Genomic DNA, 22,448 nt, shown 5'->3' with positions numbered 1-22,448 from the left:
TCGATGATGTGTTCTTGATTTGGCAAGGCACACACACAGAGGCAGTTAAGTGTGTTGAGATCCTGAATTGCAATGATTTCAACCTAGCGTTCACATCAGACATTAGCCAGTCCCAGGCACATTTTTTGGACATCACAATTGAAATTAAAGAGGACAAGTTGGAAACAAAATTGTACAGAAAGCCCACTGCGGGCAATACTGTACTCCACGCCGATAGCCACCACCCACCGGATTTGATTAGGAGCATCCCCTATGGGGAAATGCTCCGGATCAGGCGGGTCTGCAGCGCAAATGATCTAGTGTTGTCTTTCATGAATTATAGCCCAACAGCTGAGCAGATGGATAGCATGGGAAGTTACAAAACAGGATGAAATGTCCTTAAATAGTGGTGTATGTCCACAAACATTTGTGGTACGATGCTAATATTTACCAGTGTATGTATTGTTATGTAATATTTGGCAGCTTAAATAGCGAATACACGACGGACATCAGAGTTTGACCATGTCTATCAGTTAAATAAATATGGAAATGTACAGTTTTACAACTTCATTTAGCTGCAAAACACTAAATAAATACAGGATAAATACAGATAAAGTGGCCAAAAATTAAATATGGATAAATACAGATGGAAATGTTAAACAAATAAATACCATAAAACCGGGAGCCCTAGATATAAGTCGTCCATGCTCTGCTCCTGTGATTTCAGAAAGATGGTTGTATTCATGTCCTGTGTGTCCAACTCCTGCTCAGTCTGTTGGTTTCTTGTATCTTCATGGGCATGCATATTCACTATCACATGATGGCCTTCCAGTGGTGCACCACAGGCAGTTGTTCCAGCACATGGGTGGTCAGTTGGACTCCATAGTGATCTCCAGGACACTGCAGTAGAGCTTGCTTGGTGCAGTGTGGCGTATAACCTGTCTAGTGGTGACAGGTTATACGTGGGATGTCCTTTCAAATCCTCCAGCCATGACCACCGTTGTGACTGATGCCTCCATTCTAGGATGAGCGCTCACCTGGAGAAACTAAAGGTCTCCAGCAGAGCAGAACTTGCCCATCAATTTGCTTGAACTGCGTGATTTGCCAAGCGTTGAAGACATTCCTCCCTTCCTGTTGCAGTCAGTCTGTTCAGAGCTGAACAGACAATACAATCACTATGGTATATCAAAAAGCAAGAGGGAATGGGGAGTCTCAACCTCTCTGTCGGGAGCCGCTGAACCTGTGGTCTTTGTGGCATCAACTAGGAATCTGTATGGTGTTGAGGGAAGCTAGCCCTGCATATACTATATCAAAGTAAGGTATATTGGGCAGAGAGTCCAGTGGCTCCCCAGAGGCTTTGCAGAGGCTAAAATAGATAATACTAAATGCTCTCTTGTGTGATATTGTGGTTGAGCAGTTAGGCTTATCAGAGGGGGATGTACGTTGTTACAACGCATGCTTTTACCACGCATGCTGTAACAACGCAAGTTTTAAAACGCATTCCATTACAACGCATTACACTGGGGGGTGCTGGATAGTGAATAGTTTAATTTACTATCCCAACACCAGTCCCCATGGACACTAGGGAAGGTGTTTGATAGTAAATTAAAACTATTCCCTATCCTAGAGCGCCCCCCAGTGTAATGCGTTGTAATGGTTTTCGTTTTAAAGTCTGCGTTGTAATAGCACTGCGTGCTAAAAGTTGCGTTATAAAGGGTGTTCCCCATCAGAGGGCTGTGTTACGCATTTGTTGTACACACTCGGGCAAGAAATTATTACATACACTCAATGTCTTAATCCGAGACCAATTGTTTGTAAGACTATTAATTTTTGTATGTTATTACTTCGAACCAAAGATACTTTGTTGTAGTAAAATACGTTTTGTAAAATCACAGTTTTTAAGTATTAAAAGTGGACACAGTGCATTTCTCAAACAGTTCAATGTTAACATATTGAAGAAAAACAATGTTGTAATTTCACAGGTAAGTACACAGCTTACAACTCCAGCCCATTTCTGCTGGATGATTAGTGGCCACTTCATAAGATTTCATTCTTTATGTACTTGCATATGTCTCACAACCTGATGTCGCTCCCGTCCTGCTGCTTCATTGGTGCAGCAGAAAGGGATGGGAAGCTGATATCTCAACAGTGGGGGGCTTTAAGGCTTCCTTGAAGTCAAATGTTGTTACTTCTGGCGCTGATATGAGGCCAGCGCCTCCTGCTGTTGGGGAGTGCAATGCAAGTAGATTTTCCTGACCAGTTTAGTGCCTGGAACAATATTCCAGAGATGTGAAATCTGCAGGTAGATAGGGTATCCACTAGAAATATTATCAGCAAAGTTGAGCAACTTTTTCCATTAGCACCATTTATGCAGCACCTTGGACAGCATATCTTTAGGTCCCTGTGTCTCAGAAGCTACCAGTAAGGTTTAAAGGGTTCAAATGGTGGGTGCTAAAGGCGTCACATTTCTGCTGGGAATTGGACTTTTAGTATGGCATGAGCGCCTCTATACACAATATCTCTGGAACTATTAAGGTTAGAAAGATGCCTGCAAATGTTCTGTAACCAGAACCACCTCTATAAGCCAAATTGTGCTCAACAACATAGACACGAACACGGTGTGAAGGCAATCTTGTCCTTCTGGGAATGTGGAGGGAGCCAGATGGGTACCTAGGAGCAAGGGAAGGGCGGTAAGATGTAGGCTGACCAGTTCAATTGAATACATGCATCTTTGAAGTAATGCTTGTCTGTATTCTTCCCCCCTTGCTTCTCCTGGCTAGGTTAGCTTTGGGGACTTTTTGGCCCCTTAACTGTATGTGAGTATTCTTGATTACAGGTACCCTACTCACCTGGGCTTGTGCAAATCTTCCCACGATCACACAGGCTCGCGTGGCTTCAGTATTCCAGCGCCTCTCCATGCAGGGCAGGGTAGTTCATCTTATCTCCACAGGGCACAGCAGAAAGCCTGTTTGCAAGAACTAGGGCCTTGCCCAAGCCTGTGTGATACCATAAATCAACAGAGGTGCACTTCCTGGAAATGTTTTCTGTGGGTCGGTGCCCATCGTCCAAAGTATACCTGAAAATGATGCACAGGGGCCACTGTTTATATCACTTTGGTCAAGTCACGCCTTCATCCTCTCCTAGAGTTTAAGCATGTCAAACTTTACATTCTAGCACATGCCATCTCACTTTTATTTTTGCAAGCAGGACTCTTCAATTCCCATTGTGCAAAGTGCTGCGAAAGACGCCCTGCACTGACCGGATGGCATGCGTGGTGGCACTTTGCAGCATTGGCATCCTGCACGTTCAGAGGCACTCTATGCAGAGTACACCTTTATTCAGTGATAGATCAGCCATAATTAATTGACAGAGTGATATGCATGTGATTGAACACAAAAGGATCCGACGCTGAGTGTATTAGCCGGGTTTAACCCTGTGACTTTTAGACGGGGCCAGTAGAATTATGTGGCAGGGTTGATTAAATTATGCAGGAGGAAAGGCCAGTGATGATGGTGCCACATTTTTTGGCATTATTACTTTATTAGTTACCATGTTTTACTAGCTTTTGTTCCATTTGAGCAAAAAATATTTTTTTGTTAAATTTAAAACTTGCTACAGATGATGGATTACGTGGCAAAGTGATAGTAATGCATAAACGCAGCAACCGCAGAATGACATAATTCCAGTAGCCCTGCCTTCATGGTACTGTCCGTCCCTTGCAATACATTCATAAGTCCCCAGGATGTCCTTTAGGCTCATGCATTGAACCGGTAATACAGTGCCGGTGCTATCGTTCAGCTGGCAGCACCCCCGGAAGTGCCCGCGCTCTGCCCGCCCCCGCATCGATCCTGCAAAGCCTCCCGGGCCGCTGCTGAGCGGCGGATGCCCAGGGCCTCGTACAGCGCCGCGTGAAAGTCCTCGTCGGCAGCGGCTGCGTTGTCACGGCTCAGACAACAGGCCTTCTGTGATGACAAGGGAGGGGGTCGCGGCGGAGCGCCCCCCCCGTGCGGCAGCAGAGATTGGACGGCACCCCGCCTCGACCATGGAGCTCCCAGTACCAGCAGCTGCTGGGTGAGGGGTGGGCACCGATGCCCGGCCCTTCAGCCCTCGAGCTTCCATCCTGAGTCCAGTCGCCCTCAACAATCCTCCCTGGACATCCAGGTACCGTGGGCGAGTCTGTTCTCTTTTAAATCCCGTCCGTGCGCCTGGCTCTCGGCTCCGCTGCAGACGCTCACTGTGTTCTCAGACAAACCACTAAGCATGTTGTGACGTTGATAATCTGAGTAAATACGCCACATTGTGACATCATTATACAAATGCTATTTCCGCCTTCGTCACAGGACAGTGTGAGAATGGTTATCTATGCTATGAATATTTTATACACTCTGTAACATAAGTAGGTATTAGTCTCCTTAACCATCTCGGAAAACAACTAACTTGCTAAAAGGTCAAGTTATAACTGTTCGAGGGGAGGTCAACAGTGGAGCCCAGTGGTCTCGTGCTTTGTAATCATTTGTCAGTGTGTTTTTTGTTGCTGTATTTGGAAGCTCTCTGTCATCGGTAATGGACTGGGCATTCCATTGAAATAAAGGATAACTGATAGGGTCGATTCTAGGATGCTGCTGAGATTTGTAAAGTGTATCAGTTATATGTTTGAAATATGTATGAGTCACAAAACCAGACATGTCAATCATATGCATGTGTGTACAGTATGTGCCTAATGCACATATTTGTAGATTGAGCATAATAGTAAAGACACAGACCGTTTCAGGGACTTATCCTACTCAAAACAAGCATTGGCAAAGCCAGTAGGTCTGGGTTTAATGTGCTATGCAACATTAGCACTTGCGAGCACGGCACATGAGCGGGAGCCATCAGCCTCCGATTGGGCAGGCCATAGATGTATGGTAGCCCCTCGTGCATTTCAGTGCAGGAGCTGAAGAGGAGATGGAAGGATACATCCAAACAGCCAGTGGCTTTATTTGAGAGATGGATGCTCCATTGGGCTGAAGCAAGATGTGATTGGCAAAGTTTCAAACCAATGGCTGAAAGAAACTAGTTGAAGAAAGCCTGTGGCTGAAAGGGGTGGAACCAAAGTCCACTCTTTGTAAATGGTATGTACACCTGTGCGGTCAAACTCAGCAATAACTAGCAGTTGTGCTGTCAAAGCCAAGACCTAAAAAAGTAAGTGCCAGTAGAAAGCAAATTAAAATTAAACCCCCAAATCCTTTTTGTGGAAGCTGGCTTTTTATATGATATCTAAAAGAGGTACAGCATGCAAAGACTCCATGGGTTCCCTTATGAGTATTCAGGGGCTCGCTATGGCAATCCCAAGGTGCTCTTCTAGGGGGTAGTGTGGTCGAGCATCCTTAGACTTATCACACAGGAGTGCAAGACATCTCAAAAGGCATACAATGGTCAATAAATGAGACATTCAACTCGAGGAGAGCCACACCAATTTATAAAAATAGTAGGTATCTTTATATATGTTCAGGCATCAGAAGAAAATTGTTCAGGTAAGTAGGTTTTAAAATAGGAATTATTTTTAGTTCAAAAAGCCTACAGTGCAATTTCTGGAAGCTGCAATGTTATCCTATGGGAGGGAAAGTCAATGCAGCATTCAGGTATAGTACAGCGATTTACAGGACCAATCCCCAGGGGTTAAGGTGAGCGATGGGCAAAGTCCAAGGCAGCACAGGCAGAACACCAGCAGCAGCACTGGGGCAGCCGGGTGCAGAGTTGCAAAACAGTGTCGGTGCCCATTGTTACGCTATGTGGTTTGGTCTTTGCGTAAAGAGGTTGCAGGCTTTGGCTGGGAGGCAGTCGGGCTGAACCAACACGGGGGCTCAGGCCTCCTGATGCTCGGGACGTAGGGACACCTTTAGTCCTTTTCTCCATTGCCCAGGGGCGACAGGTGCAGAGGTGTCTTCAGTTGTCTGGTTTTTCTTACCAGAAGCAGTTGCGGTAGAGGAGGCCTGGCTGCAGAAGCCGCCGGCGATGTCAGAGAGTTTATTATGGTTGACACAAAGGTGGTCTCAGTCTCTGGAGGGCTGGGGGACCACAATAACACAGTTGGCTCACTTCAACTCGGGCTTGCATCAAAGGGTGCAGTGGTGTCTTCAGGCGTCTGGTATCTCACAGGGGTCTTTGGTTGCCTGCAGGATGCAAGGATGAAGGTCCGCTTTACTTCTCGGGAGGTCTTGGTTTCTGGATGAAGTGCGTGCAGGTCTACCGGGCTTTGGGGGCTCAGCAGCGGCAGAACAAGTTGACGTTTGGCACAATTGTCAAAGTCAGCAGGAAGGCTGGCAAGGTTGGCGCCATGTCAGTTGCTGGGTCTTCAATTGTTATAGGATGCAACTCTTCATGTCCTTCTTCGTCTTTTAGGTCAGTAGGATTTGTTGTTCTGGTGTCAGGGGCTCCGCTAAGTACTGAATTTAGGGGAGTTAGGGGGGTGTAGGGCAGTAGCGAAAGGGATTCTGACCCTTGGGGTCACCACACCCCATACATAACCACTCCCTATGGGAAGTGGGCATATCCCTGTCCCAGAATTCCTAAGAATGCCATCAAAAAGATGGCTGTTTCTGAAAAGTGTCCACCTCAGTTTAGCCCACCTTAGTGGTGGTACTAGTTGGGGTGGCACAATTTTCCCACCTGTCCAGGTGCCAAAGGGTCTCTGGACAAAGGGGTTTGGCTTCTCCTCCTGTGAGGGGAACCAGATGGATGTATGACATTACAATGCATGCTTTTACCACGCATGCCTTTACAATGCGGTATTTACAACGAAAACCTTTACAACGCATAGCGCTTTGCGGTGCTGGATAGTGAATATTTTAATTTACTATTCCAACTCCAGTCCCCGTGGACACTAGGGAAGGTGTTGGATAGTAAATTAAATTTATTCCCTATCCTAGAGCGGCCCCCAGCGCAATGCGTTGTAATGGTTTGCGTTGTAAAAGTTGCGTGGTAAAGGCACTGCGTGGTAAAAGTTGCGTTGTAAAGGATGTTTCCCAACCAGATTCGCATTTCGAAGGCGGCAGCTCTTTGAAGTTGCTGGCTTAGGAAGGCTAATCAGCAGGCCTTCCTGTGGGAGGTGGTTTTACACCCTCTTCTTGTACAGGATTTTGTTCTGGGTCTCCTGAGAGCAGAGGCTCCCACCCTAGGAGGTCAAAACCTAGGTTCGCAGAAACCAGTCAGCGAGCCCACCAGAGGCTGGTATGTTTTCAGGGGGCACCTCTAAGGTACCCTCTGTGTGCATGTATTGACAAATCCAACACTGGAATCAATATGGGTTTATCAATATGTGATGTTTGGTACCAAATATCCCTATCTTCAGGGAAGCCATCATGTAGCTGGGGAGATGTTTTTTCACTAGTGTCCACCACATGTTTCAAAATGGCGTCCCTGGTCACTTGTACTAATTGTAACGGGACTGTCCAGCACAGGGGCATAGCTGCTCATGCAGGTATGCCCTCTCATGTAATATTTAGCATCCTGCCTTAGGGCTGTTAGGCCTGCTGTAGGGGTGACTTACACATTTGACCTGCGGTGGTAGGGGCCATGGCACACAGGGAAGTGTGCCTTGTCATGTTTTCACTTTTGTCTGCACTAAAATACACAGCCTGCAAAGGCTGCCTTGCATGTATTTGGTGAGGGTTCCCTTTGGGAGGCACAATTCGAGCTGTCGTTCTTAGTACCCTCTTTAGTTCCTCAGACCCTAGGTACCTGGGGTACCATTTACTAGGCACTTACAGAGAGTGCTAAAGGTATTGCAAGTTGGGTGAACAATTGTACATTTTTAAGGAAAACACTGGTACTAGGGCCCTGGTTAGCAGGAACCGAGTACACTTCAGTCAAAGTTGCATCAAATACCAAATAAAAAGTGTGTGTGTGTGTGTGTGGGGGGGGGGGGGTTCTGCAACAAAAACACAGTTTCCTGCACTTTTAATTGAAGATTCAGACATTTACAGTAGCTCAGTTATTCACAGGTTCAAATCCTGGTGAATCCACTCGGCCTCCTGTCCTTTGACTGTTGCTAAAATGAGTCCCATTGGGCTGGGGAAAAACATCTGTTATTCAGCTTGAAGGTCCCCCAAGGGCCGAACTTCCACTTTACAATTGCACGTGTTCTGTTATGTATGCTACTTGGCACATTTCTCATAACACTGACTCTTGGACCTGATTTAATCAGTGCATAAAAAGTGCTAACGTGCAAAAAGCTTTCATGGGTTTGCGAGGTGTGTAGGAAGGGTGTGCAAGTCTGGCCATTTTTCCACTGGAAAGAGCATTGCCAAGGTTAAGTTTTGATCTTCCAGGGGATCGTGTACCTGGAACCGTTAAAACACAGTTGAAGGCAACCAGAAGTGATCATTGTTCCCTACTAACCTGTGAAGTGTAAGGTAGATGAGCAGCATCTCACAGCAGAGCAGGGCACTTGTGTATCTGTCAATTTAGACCATGTCCAGCTGATGTTTCTCTTCTCTGTACCGAACCAAAGGGAACCAGACCGATAAAAATTAAGAACAACCCAAGCCCGTAAAATCCTTTAGTACAAGGCTCACCCAACATGTAAATAAGTTGGGCTATAGATCTCTTGGTTATGGGGGAGGGCTAGAGTTGACCATCAACCAGTAAAGTTCTGACCTTGCTGCATGCTCTCTGATTGCAGGTTATGATGTCCCGCGGATGGATGCAGACACGTGGAGGTGGGCTGGCTCACTCTGGAACTATCTGCACCTAGGACAGCAGCTAGAACAGGTCTCGAAGCCTTACTTTTGTACTTTTTGACAAACCTGATTAGCGATATGGATTGACAATCCACAATGAGGGTCTGTATCTAGAGATGGGGATGTCTAGGGCACAATCACCCGAAGATTATTCTGAATCTGTCAAGGAGGGAGGTTGTGAAATGATCTGTGATCTTTGTTGGAATCAATGTACGCCACAGAACATGTTCGCCATATGATGAAGCGGGACGGTTTTATTTCCTGAAACTGGAGGTCAGTGGGGGTGAGGACAGCAGGAGTGCAGATGTTGACTGGCATTGACCGGGGTGATGAGAGTTCGGAGTTCACAGGCAGGTTTTGTGGTATGAAATAACTTGTTTCCGCAGTGGTCAGGCTTTGGGTCAATTTATAATCTGTGTAAGTCGGTAGGTGGGATTCAGAGTTGAAAATCTGCTCGTGACTGAGGGGTCAGACGCTGTTCAGTGCAAGAATAAAGTCTAGCAACCTGCCACGGAGAACACTACATAGTGAAACAAAGAAATCAGGACTACAGATTAAGATTCCGGTTGCAGTTATTACTACCAGAGCAGTCTTTGTCCACCAGTGAACTGCTGCACAGGAACACCCTACCATAGATCAGACCTCCTTTACCATCAGAGCACACCTCCTCCACCAGTGCACGTCTCATCCACCAGTTTATGCCGCCTCCACCAGAGCAGACCACCACAGCCCGAATACACTTCCTTCACTTTATCAGACCTCCTTCACCAGTACACGCCTACTCCACCAAAGCAAGCCTCCTCCAGCAGACCAGCCCTCCTCTATCAAAGCCGGCTGCCTCTGCCACTGCAGGCCTCCTCCACCTTTATGGACCTTCTTCACCAGTGCATACTGCCACCACTAAAGCATGCCTCCTCTTTACAGAACACCTTCACCAATTCGAGCCAACTCAACAGCTCAGGCCTTTCAACCAGAGCAGACCGCTTTTATCTGGGCACACCTCTTCAAGCTATCTACGCCTCAACCAGTCTACGCAACCTCCACGTGGGCACATCTCCCTTACCAGAGCATATCTCCTCCTCCAGAGCATACCACCACAGCTCGAGCACACCACCTTCCCCAGAGCACACCGGCGAAATCGTTGTGAGACTCCTCTACAAGAGCACACAACCCTCACCAGTGCATGCCTCCCCTATCACCGCTTCTGCCACCGCTACAGACCTCCTCTACCAGAGCACGCCTCTTGCACCTGAGAATGCCTCCTCCCCACTGCGTTTCCACCAGAACAGATCTACTCTACCAGAGCACGCCTCCTACATGATCATGCCTCCGCCACCAGTGCATGCCTCCCCCTCCAGTGCATGCCTACTGCACCAGTGCATGCCTCCGCCACCAGTGCATGCCTCCGCCACCAGTGCATGCCTCCCCCACCTGTGCATACCTCCCCCTCCAGTGCATGCCTCCTGCACCAGTGCCTGCCTCCCCCACCAGTGCATGCCTCCCCCTCCAGTGCATGCCTCCCCCTCCAGTGCATGCCTACTGCACCAGTGCATGCCTCCGCCACCAGTGCATGCCTCCGCCACCAGTGCATGCCTCCCCCACCTGTGCATACCTCCCCCTCCAGTGCATGCCTCCTGCACCAGTGCCTGCCTCCCCCACCAGTGCATGCCTCCCCCACCAGTGCATGCCTCCCCCTCCAGTGCATGCCTCCCCCTCCAGTGCATGCCTCCCGCACCAGTGCCTGCCTCCCCCACCAGTGCATGCCTCCCCCTCCAGTGCATGCCTCCCCCTCCAGTGCATGTCTACTGCACCAGTGCATGCCTCCGCCACCAGTGCATGCCTCCGCCACCAGTGCATGCCTCCCCCACCTGTGCATACCTCCCCCTCCAGTGCATGCCTCCTGCACCAGTGCCTGCCTCCCCCACCAGTGCATGCCTCCCCCACCAGTGCATGCCTCCCCCTCCAGTGCATGCCTCCTGCACCAGTGCCTGCCTCCCCCACCAGTGCATGCCTCCCCCACCAGTGCATGCCTCCCCCTCCAGTGCATGCCTCCCCCTCCAGTGCATGCCTCCTGCACCAGTGCCTGCCTCCCCCACCAGTGCATGCCTCCCCCTCCAGTGCATGCCTCCCCCTCCAGTGCATGTCTACTGCACCAGTGCATGCCTCCGCCACCAGTGCATGCCTCCGCCACCAGTGCATGCCTCCCCCACCTGTACATACCTCCCCCTCCAGTGCATGCCTCCTGCACCAGTGCCTGCCTCCCCCACCAGTGCATGCCTCCCCCACCAGTGCATGCCTCCCCCTCCAGTGCATGCCTCCTGCACCAGTGCCTGCCTCCCCCACCAGTGCATGCCTCCCCCACCAGTGCATGCCTCCCCCACCAGTGCATGCCTCCCCCTCCAGTGCATGCCTCCCCCACCAGTGCATGCCTCCTGCACCAGTGCATGCCTCCCCCACCAGTGCATGCCTCCCCCACCAGTGCATGCCTCCCCCTACAGTGCATGCAAGTTACTACGACTTGCGCTGGATGTCGCTCTTAGTAATGGAATAGTTTGATTTTCTATTCCAACACCTTCCCTACTGTTACGTGGGCTGGAGTTGGAATACAAAATTCAACTAATCCACAATCCAGCGGTTACAGCGCAAGTCGTTGTAACAACTTGCGTTGCAAGGGCTGCATCGTAAAGTACCGCGATCATTTTGATGGCCTTGTACTGACGTACATCCCTCCTTGAGTAGAACATGCCTACATTATAACATGTCTTGGCCTCTAAAGTAAGCCTTCTGCAGAAGAAGATGTTAATATCTAAAAATAATCAGTGTTTTACTTGAGGATCTACCACAAAAAAATTGATTCATGTTTCTTGGTCTAAGCTACTGATGAAACTGGGACGTACATCAGTTTTTCCAGGCATCCCATTTTCTGCACACGCTGCTTTCATTTATGTTATTTGAATGAGATCTAAAAACACAAAAAAGATTGATAGGGTATTTAATTGATCTTCAAATTCAGAAATACCTGTAGAATAACCAGAACTTTCATACTGATTACTTGCTGTTCACAAATAACGCGTCTAATTTCCTTTGTTGGTGCCAGAGTGATGTCATCATCTGCCTGGGGTGCCATGATGTACGCGTGGCAGAAAGAGCGGCCGCCCTGTTTCTCGAGGGATGGGCTCCGTGGATACTGTTCACAGGATACCAGGGGAACCAGACTGTAGGTAAGAGGCCCAGCATGTATGGTGTGAGTCAACCAGTCCCCATATGATAGGCAAGATGCAGTGCCAGCAATGCCAATCCAACATAACTATGCCATAGGTACAAGGCACAAGCAGAACATGCCCCAGTGAAGAGATGCAGTCGGTGCTGTGAGAAACCTTTGAGAAAGTAGTCATCGAAAAGAATTGCAGCAGGTGTAGTGTTAGGCTGTGGGGAAACATACTGCATATAAAAAACATAGTCAGTAGTGTTTAAGTCCATAGTAAACGCTATTATTGGTAAAATGCACAGCTGGTACAGTGCTGGTCCATTTCAATGCAGTCCCCCTTGTGATGGAAATAAAGTATAAAAGGCGTATTAAAATGATTAGAGTTTGGGAAATGAACTTTCCCTATTTGGATCACTTAAGAATTTCTACATTGCAAGAGGATCTTCTCCCAGGTGTAAGACAGGACACCTTTTGATATTGGATGTAGCTTAGTTAAGTGCTAAGGACGTGTGCACTGCATCCTTGGTTGGTTGGGACTGTGAAAGGATTCTGGCAGGGGCTACCTTAGTCTCCAACAACAGCACTCTGCCATAATTTGTAATCTGGCAGAAGAAACACATCTCTTCATGTGCATGTGCAGGAGATCCCTTCAATCACTAAAGTGCTATGACTAACACAGGTCACGGCCATAATTTATATAAGCAGCACATCAATCAGCCCCTTGCTTACCAGCGTCAACACTTTAAACGTAATGCCCTCTCTGAAAAATGTTAAAATCCCTCATAGTTTATTCATTGGTAAAAACAGGGCATAGTCTTATCTAGACCAAACCTAAGTTGTCCTGAGAGGCTGTTTCACTGTGAAAACCGATGTTTATGACCACGTTTTTTTAAAGAAATCAGAAAATTGGAATAATAGAAAAACTTTGAATAACAACACTGCTGTATACAGTTTATATAGTTGCTCCCATGGGGGCATATTTACAAGTTCTGGCGCATCTCTGCAAATCAGCAGGGATGCGCCAGAACAGATGTGTCACGCAATTCCCTCCTTGCACCACCACAGATGCGCCGCATTTACAATGCGGCGCACAATGGTGCAAAGAAGGGCAGATGCGTAACGCATCTTGTGGCGTATGGGTGGCGCATTTCTGGAGTTGCGTCGCAAGCGCAGCGCAACTCCTGCAAGGCACAAGGGCCACCCATACTCAACGTGTTGCGTCACTCCTTACACCTGCTTGAAGCAGGCGTAAGGATTTGACGCTGCAGCGTTGTAAAGCTGACTCAGTGAAATCTTGTCGATTTCACTGCGTCAGTTTTACGGGGCTTTCCTGCGAGGGAACGCCCACCCTGCGACACAGTGCCCACATGAAACCTGACGCAGGGCTTTACAATGTGACGCATCTTCCTAGATGTGTCGCGTTGTAAACAAGTCGCAACGTGGCACATTGTTTACGCCGCCGCTGCGTCACAAAAGTGACGCAACGGCGGCGTAAAAGTGTCGCAAGGGGCTTGTAAATCTGCCCCATAGTCTTTGCAATTGATGCGTGGTGCACCTGTGCTTATGTTTCAAAATGTTATGATCCTATGTGGATTGGCGCTGTGATGGTGGGTGCGTTTCTGTGCGCACACAAACCCCATAAAGTATAGAGTGGTAGGAATACCAAAGGGATGGCAGTTCAGGTGCTGTGGCTCTGAGGGTTCCACTGTCAGGCTTTTTGTTTATGTATGTTTGCAAGCATGACTTCTCTTTCATAGTCCGCTTGAGTCAAGTCTCTTCCCCATCCATCTTGTTGCAGGCATGTGGGACCGACCTGAAGCCGAGATCTTTTCTGATATTGCAATGAAATTGGGAGTTCCTGAAACAAAGATCATTCTGGAGAAAAGGGCAACAAATACTGGGGAAAATATACGATTTTCTTGGCAAATCCTGAACGAGAAAAACATCCCAGGTAAGAGGAAGTTGTGGTGCTTATATCAGTTCATTGAAGTGCACCGCACCGAGTGAGCAAAAAAGTGATGGATGAAAAATCTTGAATGAAACGAACCTCTTACTGTGGGCACACTCCATTACATCTTTTTTCAGCTTTTCCTCATCTTTACATGCTGGTACCAACTGCATGCAAATCCATCTTGACCCTGCCCCAAAACGTACAGAACAACAAAAATATTCACCACTTCATAACATCAAAACAAGCCTACATTTGATAACCACACAAGGGGCAGCCAAGACCACTCCCCCTCACTACAAGAACACAATAATATCCCAGCCGCCATGTTTTGCCTTTTGGTCCTTGTAGCATCTTCCCCAGCCTCAGAACATGTAAATGATCACATCACACACGGAGCTTGGTAGTACACGTCTTTATTCCTCAGTGTGTAACTGTTAACTGAACATTCTACATCATAAATCCTATCTACCAGACCTAAGCACTTACGTCACTGTTCTGCAGAGTCGATCAGGAACCAAAAAGGGTCCGTCATCTCTATCTCACAAGACATTACAGTCCTGACGCGAGTGACTTGCAGCTTAACAGCAAGTATGGTATTCATTCTCTAGGGGAAACAGCCATTATGGGTGTGGGTGGGGTAGGGGTGGCGCCAAACGGGTGTGGGATGCCTCGTGGTGGCCACCCTCATTGGGTTTGGCCCCCACTCCAAAACAACATGCCAGGAACCTGGGGATCATCATGGATGATGTCTTGTCCATGAAAGATCATGTTCGATCCCTCTGTGGCAAGGGTTTTGCCATCCTAAAACTTCTTGCTAGGTTATTTCCCTGGATACCTCTGGACTGTAGACGTTCAGTTACACAGGCCCTATTGGTTAGTCGTTTAGACTATGGCAATGCGCTGTTTGTAGGGATGAATGAACACTTGTTCTCTCGCCTACAGGTTCTGCAGAATTTGGCGGCCAAACTTATTTGCAACAAAGGCAAGCTAGACTCGGCATCGGAATGTTTAAAGAAACTTCATTGGCTTCCGATGCGTCAGAGGGCTGCCTTTAAATTGCTCAGCCATGCCCACAGGGCTCTGCATAAGACTGGTCCCACTATTCTGCAAGGGAAGATCGAATTTTATGTCCCCACTAGGAACCTACGTTCATTTCAATCGGCATTGGTTAGGACCAAACGTATTTATAAAGTTAGAACAGGTGGTCGTTCCTGTTCTTACTTGGCTGCAAAAAGGTGGAATGAGCATCCTATTGACTTGAGACATACCACAAATTATCTCCTGTTCCGAAAAAAGTTGAAAACCCACCTCTTCCCCAATTTTTAAACTTTTTTAGTATCAGTCATCAGTAGTTTCTGTTTGGTATAAGCGCTGTGATATCCCTTGGGATGAGTGTTGCGCTCTACAAAAACCGCAAATAAATAAATAAATTACAACACTGGCTTTACACCACGCTACCATTACGACGCAGCAATCGCAACGCAAGTCGTTACGACTTGCGCTGGATGGTGCTATATACTAAGGAATAGCATGATTTACTATTCAAACACCTTCCCTACTGTTACGTGGGCTGGAGTTGGAATAGTAAATTATACTATTCCTAAATCCAGCTCCTCCAGTGCAAGTCGTAACGACTTGCGTTGTGATTGCTGCGTCGTAATGGTAGCGCGGTGTAAAGCCCGCGTTGTAATGACATACATCCTTCTCTAGGCATACCAGCACACTTAGAGAGACTCGCTTACAAAGCAAACCGTGATGCCTGCAATAATATTTTTCTGGGTGTATCCATTCCAGTGCACTTTAGCTCATCTTTTCATGCAAATTAGCATTGGACCCGCCCCAAGCTGACCCATTTGTGTGAAGAAGAGAGATGAGGAGGTAATGCATAGATTGCTTACTTCTAATCCTCAGCAGTGGTTTAACAAAACCTCAGGTGGCCTCTGCAAGGTAAGGTGATGGGGCCCCCATTACTCATTCCTACCTGCAGTGTTGCTTCAGCTGGCCAGCCTAAGGGGGACCCCTTTGAGGTGAACATGTGCCACCCCACCCCCTGCATCGCAGGTGCTTCACGGTTCTCGGTTACACCCCTGATCCTCAGCACATATCATTTTTGCTTCCTGTTACCCAACTACTGTCTGTTAGCAGAGCTAGTCACTGCCAGCCGAAAAGTGGTGGCAGGAGCATTTACAGACCGTTTCATCCTAAATAGTAAGCACAGATGCGCAGTTTTCATCCTTTCTACGACACAGGCATGTTATTCATGTTTATGTCATGTTGCTTACTTGGGATATGCTATACTTTTAGTTGCTTTGAGGCACAGCCTTATTTCTGCACGAGCGCCTTTATTATCACCTGCGCTGTACAGCACTCCAGTTTATTTTTGTAAATACACCTGCTCCGCGAGCCCGCTTCATTCTGCACCCCCTCTCCTGCTGCATTCCGCACTTCTCCCTAGTGGGGTTCAGACCCCCCCTGCCCTTGAACCCTGCTCACTGCGGGTCTCTCTGGCACGGATAGTAAACTCTGCCGGCTGCGTGGAAATATACCTTCTTAGGCGAGCATTTACACAGAATAAATACCCTTCGTCAGCCAGCGTCAGGGAGCAATTTATCGAGCAAGTAACATTATTAATACAGGCACACGGTGGCGCTATAGGTATTAGTAACTCTGTTAATCGCGAAAACTGGGGAAAGTTCAAAACTCTAAATGTTTGAATCTGTGTTAGTTTAAAAAAAAACAGAACTTTCCAAATTCCCTAATTAAATTTGCAGGTAGATACCGGACCAGAATGAATGATTCTGGAGGGTAACACCCTCATGAATTAACAGGGATTATGAGTTCAACTCCCCAGAATGGGGAATAATCAAACAGTCCCCCGAATTATAGGATCCCTTAAGGCTGGTTTAACCCTGATCCGTTTTAGAGAGATTGTCATATATGTACACTTGCTCTGAGTAGAAGGTAATTTTTGGTAGGGTTGGGTTGGGGGTGGGGGCTGTCTTGCAGATCAGAGCATTTTGAAAGGGTGAGAAGAGGGCATCTCAGAGGGTGGACAGACTGTAGCCTCTCCAAGGGAAGTCAGTGCTTAAATGGGCAGGTACTGTCCAGTACTGAGTACCTGCACTTCTTTAATTCGAAAGGGAGAGTATCTGCACTTCTCAGCACTGCTTGAAGACATTTAAACGAGAGTACATGCACTTCTCAAATACACATGTTATGTTATGTGGGCTATGGCAGGAGGAAAGGCAGATCCTTCCAGATATAATTTCAGCTGTGCAATCCTGGTACAAACTTCTAAACACTTGATTGATGTTCTGAAAGAGGACAGCTTGCTGCAGATAATTTAAGAAAAAAACATGTAGACTAGAAAATTATCTAACATATTTGTTCAAAATGAAGAATTTGATATGCCACTTTTTATATCTTTAAGACACTCCTATCAGATTTTTTGCTATATTTTGATCTAGTCACTGCAGAAATTCAGATTTCAGGTACAACCGAATGCCAAATAAGTTTGTACGTCTGAGAAGGTTTCATTTCACAGTGGTGAAACCACGACCAAGAGTCTTCAAGCAACGTGTGTACAGATACATTCTAAATTCCATGGGCCTGGAGATGTATAAAGGGACCTCGAAATCACATCCAACCAAGAATTTTGGCACTTTTGACAAGTTTGGAAAAATATTCCTTAGATTGGTATTGAAGATCAGGGATAGGATTATTCCTGGTTATTTTGTGTGGTTTACAGTTTTGAACAGCACCTCTCTAAATTGAATTGACCAAAGATAATGTCTTCATACCGGAATCTACAATTTCCCAGATCTATCCCTGTCATTAACTCCTAATTAGAATAGTTGTCACTTTATAAACAGTCATCTATTAAGTTGTTTTCACCCGTGTTCATATATGTTATCGATTTATATATTGCTTGCGACATTATTCTTTTTATAAAGCTCTAATTTCATTGTTATTTCTTCAAATCTAGCAAAAAGCAGGTGCACTTGAACAAAGGTTTGACATGACTTAGAATGATTATGTACAATGATATCTTTGTAATAAATAACAAGTATCAAGGGCAAAATCTCTACTGCACAATACTTTTATTTCGTCTCACTGTGTTATTTTTTTAACAATTATGCTTTTATTGTTATTGATATTAGATACAGGATAAAAGTTATAGTAAAAAATTACAGTAACCCAGTACCAAAACCTTAAAGTCCCAATAAAAGTACCTTAATGCCAAGACACAATCCCGGAAATGAAAAGGGAAGAGAGGTGCTAAGTCAGCAAAAAGAAACTTTTTGGAAAAAAGAGGAGACAATTCAAAGATACAGCAGCATACGAGCAAAAAGAGCTATAACAAACCCAAAATGTACATGTAGATAGTTCACCTAGACGTTTTGGAAACTTTAGTATTTGCTTAATATTTTGTAAGTTATTTTTATAAGGAAGCTTGAAATGTCTTGTTGGCAACACAGATTTCGATGGGATGTATGACATTACAACGCATGCTTTTACCACGCATGCCTTTACATCGCAAGTTTTACAAAGCATAGTGTTGAGGGGTGCTGGATAGCGAATAGTTTAATTTACTATTCCAACTCCAGTCCCCGTGGATAGTAGGGAAGGTGTTGGATAGTAAATTAAATCTATTCCCTATCCTAGAGCGCCCCCCAGCGCAATGCGTTGTAATGGCATGCGTTGTATTGTTGCGTCGTAAAGGCTCTGCGTGGTAAAAGTTGCGTTGTAAAGGATGTTCCCCTTTCGATGGAAGACCGTTTCCAGTTTTTTCAGAGTCTCTGGATAATGCTCTTGGTAATGGTTGGCATTCTTGACACCCAGAAAACTGTACCGTGGCTCATATGTTTGAGATGTGTTATATCATTGACTGTGTGGTGGTAGGATAAAGAGGGTATTTGTGATAATTTTCAAACTGAATTTCATTTGATGGCAACGTATTTTAGGCAAAAGACACTAGACAAACATATAAACCTAACTATCTTTCATTTATCCTTATCGTCTGCAAGAAGAGTTTTCCTTAATGTTTAGTTTGTGAAGTTTAAGTAGAGTCCCATCGATTCTAAAGAACATTTTCCAATTAATCAAGACAAGTTGAAGGACAGTGCCAAAATCTATCCTGTTTTTTAAAACCATTGTTCTAGATTCAAGCTGCAGGTTTACATTGATATAGCTGCCCTAGTCATTGAAGATATTGTCAGAGCAGGATGTGCTAACATTTTGCAAAAACTGTAAGAAAAGTGGGGCTTTATTAAGTTTAATTTCAGAGGAAAATAAGGCTTTGCAGAGTCTGGAAAAGCTGAGGCATGGGAGTTGTGACGGACGTTCTAGCTTGTGAGCAGATTTGATATCTAGATATTTCCAGAGGGCTTAGAGAGGCAAGTTAAATATATTATTTAGTTCTTTGAAGGAAATTCGTGTGTTATTCTGTACAGCCTGGTTTTTAAAGAGCATATTATGAAAAGCCTGGGCTCACCATTGGAATATTATTTTCTAAACGGTGAGAGATCGGTTGTCTCGGATACCGGTAAAGTTATTTTGCTATCGCGCTGAAGGATATTTAGATATTTTAGTCATATATATAAGAAATTGGAGGTAGTTCTGACCTTAATCACATGTCATGGAGGGACATTTCTTCAATGTGTAGACATTTAGAGTATTTGGATGTTTTTAGTAGAATCCCTTTCCTCATCTGGTGCAGGATAAACATGTTATGATACCTTTTGAGATCTGAGAAGTCAATACCCCACAAAGCATGTCTGATTTTCAATCTGGGTATTGAAATTGTATCCCCTACGTATGATTTCAAAATACAGATAAACTGTGCTCGCAACTAAAATGGGAATATTTGAGACAAAGTTTATTTATTTGGGTAACTTATTTCTTTTGCCCCTCCCCGGATTTACCCTCCAGATCTTCGAACAGTATAGTGCTCCATTACTAACCAGCTTGGTTAATGCTTTAAAAATACCAAAAATAAAATGTTGTGAACAAGAAAGGAATAGATTAAGCTCTTTGGGGGAAGGGTGGTGGTGTTGCAATAAGTAACAGGGATTGAAGTAGCCTTGCCGTTTGTGAAAAAGGAAATTGTAAGTCACGGTGACCTTGATAAAGCAGGTTTGCCTCTGCCCTTTTTCATATATGTTGTGATTTGCTATATGTACAATAGTGCGTACTTCATCCCGTATATCACATCTCCAGGAACAGTGCTTCTGAATTATTTCAATCATTCTGTGAACAAATAGCCTGTGTCGTTTGTTTCTTTTTTCATGTCCCCTTACAAACCAGGAACTTGTTACATATTCTGTGATGGGCATCTCCCAAATTACCCACACGCTTGCTCACTCATTCAGGCATTCACTCACATATTTTTTCACTTGTTCACTTTACCCATCCTCCCACACATTCACTTACCCACACTCATTCACTTGAATATTCCCTCACTCTCTTTCACCCACCTGGTCCCTCACTCATTCACTCACTTAACTATCCCACACACTCACTAAATCACTTTCTTGCTCACTGACACACTTGTTGCCTCACTCACACACTCACTGTGTCTCTTTTATCCTCTTTAGCTAGGAGAGTCATTTTAGTTCAGCAGCCGTTCATGGAGCGCAGAGTCCTAGCCACCTTCTTGCGGCAATGGCCCGGCGATAAGGAGAACACACGGGCCCTCGTCAACTCTCCTGAGCTGAGTATTGAACAGTATCCCAGCGAATCCGTGGGAAGCCTGACTGACCTGATTGGATACATGTTAGGTAAGAGCACTGTCTCAAAACATACATGGATACTACTGGTCTAGTGACATGTGGCTAAGACTGGAGATGCAGTGGTGAAATGTGTGTTTACAAAAATGGATGTGTTAAATCACAAATGGCCAGAAAAGAAAACCCATCAGCCCACCCAATGGCAGAGCATCATCATCTGGGATTTTGTAAGGAAAACTGGTATCTACTAGGTATCTCACTGAATGTTAACGTGAGAGCAATCCTAGTGTAGATCCACCAGTGATGAAAGGCCATAGAAGGTAGTGTTGTGGTGCTGAAAGTTGATTTGCAGTGCTTAACTTTGTGACAATAAATCATAAGTGTGAGGCTTAAAATTGACTATTATAATGCCAAAGAACCACTTTTATTATGGGGTCATTATAATGTCAAGACTAAAAACAGCGTGTAGATAGTATGGAAAATAGTAACTATCATCTGGTAGTAAAAAAGGGTCAAGGGTAAGGGCACTGTCCATAAGTAGCACATTCATGGCACTTCATCACCTTTAGGTCTCTTTACTCACTACAATGGACTAGCACCATGCATGCTGGCCTCTGAGTTGTGATAACATCTAGGCTGGCATTTATAATCTGAAAGAATATTTATGGAGGGGCTGCAATTTTTTATTGTCTTTACTAGCCTGGGTTACCAAGCTGGTTCAGAAAACAAGCCTAGAGAAATGTGCTTCCATTGGATGCCCAAAAGTATAATCCATGAGCACATTAGCCTGCCTTTAAGCCACAGTGCTGAGGCAAATGCCAACCTTTAGAGAGGAAACATAATAGAACACTATTTATTATTACATTCATATTAATGTAACCCTTCCTTGAGTAAAGCACAAAGGGTTGTACAAAGTATTTTTACAGTCACAAATATTCCGAATGGGACTTTGCAAAAAATTGCGTTTTACTAATGTACCAATCCCATTTTAGGAGTCAGTAAACTTTTGCTGACTCCTAAAATGAGATTGCGACCCTATTCTGTTACGGTATTTCGACGGGCATTTTGTAGGCTACCATTCTGAATACTGAAGTGATACATAATGCAACAATGTTTTGCAACTCTAATCCGGTCACAAAACATTGAAATGTCACTGAATCCTGGGTCTGGAATAGTAAGCCAGTCTCAAAAGGGAAGTGGACCACTGCCAACTCCTCTTAGCATTTTGCTAGCAGAGGGTCAGAACCTTCTGTCTGACCAGTTTAAATGCAGGCCCCCTGGGTTCTGCGATATTCATGATAAATCCAGCAGTGATCCATTCTGACTCCTTTTCTGTTTCAGGTACCGTGGAGCGGATTCGAGACTACCCAAGTAAAGGATTTCAGATTGAGCAGACCATCCCGGCAGAAGTACTGGAAGCGTACAGCGAACTGCGCCACATTGGATATCATGCAAAATAAGGCAACCACATACACAGACACCTTTGCCCCTTCTCAAATAAGGAGACTGGACAAGTTCTGCGAGGACATCATTGGGCAGATCTCTTCACTTCATATAGTACTGGGAATAAATCGTTCCAGCATAATGCTTGTTGCTGCACTCATGATCACTACATCCCTGAGGGGCACTCATGCATCAGCCGACTGCCAGTAAATGGGCTTGTTATCTGGGAACACCATGTTTAGGCCATGAAAAAAATATAGGGAAGCCATGTCACTCCTGGCCAGTGTAATGGGTAGTACCAATAATCTGCTGCAGAAGTAAAGGTCTTGGGCCAGATGTACAACTGTTTTTTGCGGTCACAAACGGAAAATCAGTTGCGTCTGCAAAATAGGTCTTCTCCATATAAAACCCTATTT

The 22,448-nt window shown here is 45.6% G+C and overlaps 1 protein-coding gene across 1 annotated transcript; it reads left to right on the top strand.

The window, feature by feature from the left end:
- The first annotated feature begins 3,852 nt into the window (after positions 1-3,852).
- Positions 3,853-22,186, top strand: LOC147706366 (uncharacterized). The gene is made up of 6 exons (XM_086932861.1): positions 3,853-4,140; positions 8,645-8,733; positions 11,800-11,923; positions 13,709-13,861; positions 20,458-20,640; positions 21,931-22,186. Exons 2-6 carry the CDS (start codon positions 8,662-8,664, stop codon positions 22,047-22,049), a joined length of 651 nt encoding a protein of 216 aa, XP_086788987.1. The 5' UTR covers positions 3,853-4,140; positions 8,645-8,661; the 3' UTR covers positions 22,050-22,186.
- Positions 22,187-22,448: the final 262 nt, after the last annotated feature.

This window comes from Lissotriton vulgaris, chromosome 7 (assembly GCF_964263255.1).
Source record: "Lissotriton vulgaris chromosome 7, aLisVul1.2, whole genome shotgun sequence".
Lineage (NCBI taxonomy): Eukaryota > Metazoa > Chordata > Amphibia > Caudata > Salamandridae > Lissotriton > Lissotriton vulgaris.
The sequence above is the reverse complement of the archived record's forward strand: the minus strand, read 5'-3'. Positions and strand labels throughout refer to the sequence as shown.

Bases quoted from the DNA above. Each gene is read 5' to 3' on its own strand.
- LOC147706366 (XM_086932861.1), top strand. From the start codon at position 8,662: ATGGATGCAGACACGTGGAGGTGGGCTGGCTCACTCTGGAACTATCTG. The intron at 11,924-13,708 runs GTAAGAGGCCCA...ATCTTGTTGCAG, and splicing joins CCAGGGGAACCAGACTGTAG to GCATGTGGGACCGACCTGAA. The intron at 20,641-21,930 runs GTAAGAGCACTG...TTTCTGTTTCAG, and splicing joins CCTGATTGGATACATGTTAG to GTACCGTGGAGCGGATTCGA.